The sequence below is a fragment of the Pholis gunnellus genome, assembly GCF_910591455.1.
Source record: "Pholis gunnellus genome assembly, chromosome: 11".
Classification (NCBI taxonomy): Eukaryota; Metazoa; Chordata; class Actinopteri; order Perciformes; family Pholidae; genus Pholis; species Pholis gunnellus.
Window position 1 is genome coordinate 20,148,768 of NC_136538.1, and position 5,592 is coordinate 20,154,359.

General features: G+C 41.8%; 1 protein-coding gene across 1 annotated transcript in view; it reads left to right on the forward strand.

Annotated features, from left to right (window-relative positions):
• acyp2 (acylphosphatase 2, muscle type) overlaps positions 1-4,680 on the forward strand; it is a 6,082-nt gene extending 1,402 nt beyond the window's left edge. Inside the window, exons 3-4 of the mRNA XM_079169268.1 lie at positions 35-144; positions 3,728-4,680. Of these exons, the coding sequence (XP_079025394.1) occupies positions 35-144; positions 3,728-3,842 (225 nt within the window). The 3' untranslated portion in view covers positions 3,843-4,680. The remainder of the gene's footprint in view (positions 1-34; positions 145-3,727) is intronic.
• The last annotated feature ends 912 nt before the right edge of the window (positions 4,681-5,592 follow it).

A 5,592-nucleotide genomic window follows, 5' to 3' on the forward strand; every position in this document is an offset into this window, starting at 1 on the left:
ACCCCTTCCTCCCTCCCTCCCTCCCTGCTTGCAGTACACAGAGAAGAAGGGTCTGCAGCTCGGTCTGGTCGGCTGGGTCAGGAACACCTACCATGGGACGGTGGAGGGACAGGTCCAGGGTCCTGCTAACATGGTGGCCGACATGTGAGTACAAAGTTATGACGCAACACAACTACACAATGACAGCATGTTTGGTTTTTTCTGTTTAGATTTTTTTTTCAGAGTATTGAAGAAGTTTAATAAAATTGAACAAACGTACACCCTGTCTCGCTTACTGCAGGACTAGTTATTTATAATCTATTTACAAATATATACACAGACCAGCAGAAACATTTTTAAAAAAGTCCATGATCATGATCTATCAATAAGACACATTTTACAAATCTATATGTGTTGCACAAACCCCAAAGTTTAGTGAATATGACACTCGCACCAGATGTGTGGTTTGGGATTGTGGGAGAGCCCTTATGTGTGTATTCTTGTTGATGTTACGCTCAATGAGTAAATTCCTTCAGTTTAAAGATGTGATCTGAGCGCTGCCCTCACATTGACTCCTTGTGTTTAGGTTTGACTTGTTTCAGCCTCTAGATGGCGCTCTTTACCTTCACAACTGTCCCGTCTGAGCTTCGGCTCAGTTGATGTCACACAGACAGCTGCAGTCTCTACTATACTACCTTCTCTTCTCTATTGTTTTTTTTATTCAGTCCAAATGACCGGATGAGAAACTAGTTTGTGAACACATGAGCGCCTCTGTCTCTCTCTTTCCTTCACTGAATGAATGGTTATAACCAATAATCAGTTATGAAGCTGAAGCCGGAGCTCTCTTTGTTTTGACCTCCTCTCTGTCCGGCGGGAGTGATGTCACCAGGGTGTGGACGTCTCTCTTAGATGACATCATTGTCTCCAGGGATCTGCTGCTCTCTTACCACACACACACACACACACACAGATCCCAAAACAATGATATAATTATTGGTGTTTGTTTTCTTCTCCTTGCTGCACCGGGCGGGTGGAGTTTACTGGACCAGTTACAGAAAAATAGAATAAATAAATCATGAAACAGCCATTTGTTAACAAAACAGGCATCCATTTAGTTTTATCACAGAAAAGATGGAAAGAGGAGATATGTATGGAGGTGTTTGGTATTTTTATTAAATGTCCTATTTGTATAAATGAGTAATAGTGGCACAGCAGTCTTTGTTGTTGTCATGATTTAGATGTTAGGGTGTGTTTGGATTTATATCTCTGGGGGAGGTGAAGGGATTTTACCATCACTACATTACATCATGAGACTGCTAGCAAACATGGATGTAAACAATGTAAATATCAAATCGTTTAAAATTTATTTTTTGTCTTCCTGTTTCCATGTTGGATTGAATCAGTGTTTCCTTCTTTTTGTTTTTGTTCTCTTTGGTCTTATATTTGGGGGTATTTGTACAATGTTCATGTTGTTTACGGCACAATCAATCTTTAAGGGTAAACCCCGTCTGCCTGGCCCCAACAGGGTGTCAAAACCAACATTCCTTTACTTCAGTTCATTGGAGTGAAGCAAACAGCTGAACTACATTACCATGAAGAATAACATCTGTTGTTTTATAACTTAAACATAAAAGTAGAAGCACACAACACTGTGATATGAAGCAGATGGCTAATTTTGTGATTTGACTTTAAAGTGTATTTTGATCAAGATCCATTAATATAAATGAGAGTCTGACATCGCGATAGAAGGAAATACGAGCGGATTTGGTTCAGACAAATAGCTAATGAATCATTATTAACCTCACTGTGAGATTTCATTGAAGATATGAAACCTATACACACACACACACACACACAGACACACACACACACACACACACACACACACACACTCTCTTTCTACTATTTCCTTCCATTCAGTCAGACATCTTTTCCGTGTTAACACGCTCACTCTCACGTCCTTCCTGTCGACTCCACTTTCACCACGACCTCACTTCCTGCAGGGCCTGGGAGACAGGAAGCAGCTGTTCCTCTGAGCGGAGAAAGGGAGGAAGTGTAAGAGAGGGAGAGGCAAAATAATAATACTGTGGAGGTAAGGAGGAGACAGGAGAGATGGAAGGAAAGAGGGGAGGAGAGATGGTGTAGGATAAAAAGAAGGAAGGAGATAAACAAGCAGTGTGAGAAATGGTAAGAAGGGATGGAGAGAAAAAGGATGAGAGTGAGAGCTGAAGGTTGGAGGCGAACAAGTGGGTGGTTTCCGCTGAGAAAAAAGAAAACTCCCAGAGAGCCGAGCAGCTCAATGACCTGGAAAAGAAAGAGGGGCGGATAAAAACAAAGAAGGAACTGAATCAAAAAATGCTCCATATTTTCGACGAGTAAAAAACATGTCAACGGTACAGAATACAACACCCTCTGTCTCAAGAGCCTTGAGGAAAAACTCCTAAAAATAAAAATGTTAACAGAGAAAATGGAAATGGAAAGAAACCTCAGAGTAAAAGAGGACGGATCCTTCTCTCTGGACGTGCAAAAGATATGTTCAGAATAACCAACTTCATAAAATCACAGTACAGACAATGACACAGAAACAACATGGAAGGATGAAGGAGAAAGAAAGCTTGATGATGAAAGAGAGAGAAAACCAGATGTAACGGGTGTCTGACACTCACATGAGTTGGATTAGATTATCCTAGGAACATGGTAGAAGTGTGTGTGTGGGGGGGGGGGGGGGGGGGGGCAGTCATATTTAACTGGAATCATCCTTTTTAGGGTTAGGGGCTCAGCAATGCATTGTCAACGAGGGTCCTCACAAGTATGGAAGTACGAGCATGTGTGTGTGGATCAAAGGGATCAGTGTGTTGTTTTAGAGGAAAATGGCAGCAGATTACCAACAAACATCCAGCTGCTGGAGACTTAAAACTAAGAGCTGTGTGTGTGTGTGTGTGTGTGTGTGTGTGTGTGTGTGTGTGTGTGTGTGTGTGTGTGTGTGTGTGTGTGTGTGCGTGCGTGTTCAATAGAGTAGTGGGTCACAGAGCAGTTCGGTCGACTGTAGATGGACAAGTTTTATACCCCAAAGAAAGTAGGACAGCTCATCTTCCTCTTCCTCTCTCTTCCTCTCTCTCTCTCTCTCTCTCTCTCTCTCTCTCTCTCTCTCTCTCTCTGGCTGAGCTTCAGTCGGTGCATCTACATGGACGTGACCCTGATCCCCTGAAATCTCCTTTAATCTACACACACACACCCCGTCAGAAGCATCACAATCATCAGTGGTTTGGTGGTAAAACGGTGGTTCTGCTGCAGAACACTCAATTCTCAGGGTTAAATATAGCTGCAGGAATGTTTGTATTTTCCCATCATGCACCAGGTTGTCCAAATAGTGGCTTGATCCCTTAGTGGCTGGTTGTGGAGGATTTTTAATCTTTTTTTATTTTTGTCTACATTTTTCTCCCACGATGACGTCGGTCTGGCCAACATTTTGGTCCACTGCATTTTCCACCCTCCATAGTTAAGAATACCTCAGTTGTGCAGGAAATATCCCAAAATCACAGCACTGTTAGAACAGCGCAAGGTCAGTTGGAATTTCCTAATGTCACAGAAAGAAGGGAAAGCCGTTTAGTGATAGTTGGATTACGTCTGATATGGTTTTGATAACAAAACTGAAACTGAAAGTTTTGAATCCTATTGTCTCATTGTGTTGAACAGATGAACATAATCATTTCTACCCTTTTCTTCTTCTGTCTGTGTTCCTCCACAGGAAGGTGTGGTTGAGTAAAGAAGGAAGTCCATCCAGTCGGATCACCAAAGCCTCCTTCACCAACCAGAGAACCATCGACAAGCTGGAGCTCTCCGGCTTCAAGACCCGCTTCTGATCAACGAATCAAACATACCCCAAAGACCTTCCCTTCCCTCCCCAGAGTAAAAACACAGAGGGCTGCTTCTCGTTCAGAGCTGTGCACTAGCTAACGGCAGTGATTTTAGTTCCGATTTTATGTGAGTTCTATGAATGACGACATGTTGGAGCTGGAGTTAGTCTGTAGAAGGACTCAGGTTTGAGTCCAGAACACTGGAAAGTTTCAGGCTGAAAGTAATTTGTCAAATAAATAAATCTATGGTAATATTTTATTTGATAAAAGGAAACACTTTGGTGTAATGTATACAATACCCAAAAACACTGACTGCTTTGAAGTACGTTTTTACTGAAGAAGTTAAAGATTCATATATATTTCTTTCACGATTCTGATGGCATACATTTATGTTTGATGCAGTTACATTAAATTAAGACAAGTAACGATCTGATGTAAAACACTGCACTTAAGTTTTGGAACAGAATTTGCCTTTGTGTTAAATTTAGTCAAGTTGCAAAGGAAATCCTAAACGGTTAAGTTTAGTTAAGTTACGATGGAAAACATACCTAGACACTTAAGTGAGATCAAGTTAAGTTATAATGGAGCATGTTCGACCTAAACGGTTAAATTACAGCAGTTTAAGTTGGGTTAAGTTGAGTTAAATATCCTTGAAACTCCTTGAACTTCAGGACCAAGTCAGAGTTAGACAAATGAAATGAACAAGAAGTGGCACTTAGTCTTGACTTTATTTTTAAATGACAGTTTAAATCATTGTAATGGTTTGATGCTCGCAGATCAGTGTGTAGTTCTTCATCAGGTTTGTGAGCTGCAGGTTTCCATTAAATCTACCACTGTGTGTCTATACATAGTATGTCACTGTATGGTGTAAACAAACACAAGCCATCCATGTTACGTGAGGCGATTAGGCCTACCGGTCAACTGATCCAATTAAATCACATCCAGAGAATCCCCGATCGGCTGGCAGCAACAACACAAACCCTGACACAGCAGGAACAGAGCTCCTGTTCTGTACAGCGACTCTCTCTGTGTGTGTGTGTGTGTGTGTGTGTGTGTGTGTGTGTGTGTGTGTGTGTGTGTGTGTGTGTGTGTGTGTGTGTGTGTGTGTGTGTGTGTGTGTGTGTGTGTGTGTGTGTGTGCAGAAATAATCCTTTAAGTCTTATTTTCTCCTAAAGTATCTGCTCTTAAATCAAAATTTAAAAACACGCTAAGGATAAACGTTGATTGTATGTGTGCATGCATGCGTCGGTGCTTAGAGACCAACTCTCCCTGGATACACTGTTAGGGGACGCTCTGTCGTCATGCCAACCCCCCACCCCCCTCTGAGACATTACTCACACACACACACGATCGGGACAAGAAGGAGGTGTGAGTTGTTAGTGTGTGTTTGAATAAGATCTTAATGTAATACTTACATAACATGCTGGAGCACTAACCCTCCATCCATTATCATGAAAAAAGAGCCATGACAGAGCTGTGTGTGTGTGTGTGTGTATGTATGTGTGCGCGTGTGTGTGCGCGTGTGTGTGTGTGTGTGCGTGTGTGTGTGTGTGTATATGTGTGGGCTGTAATGGACTGATAGTCGCAGGTGTGTCTCCACAGAAAATAACAAGAACTAGCAACTCTCACTTTAGTTCTCCTAAAAGCCCTTTTGTACTTTGTTTCCTTGTTTTTAATCAATGTTTCTTGCTTGGATCTTGAATTTCACATCTGCATGATTACAATACAAACATTTGGAAGTGCTTGATCACTTCAC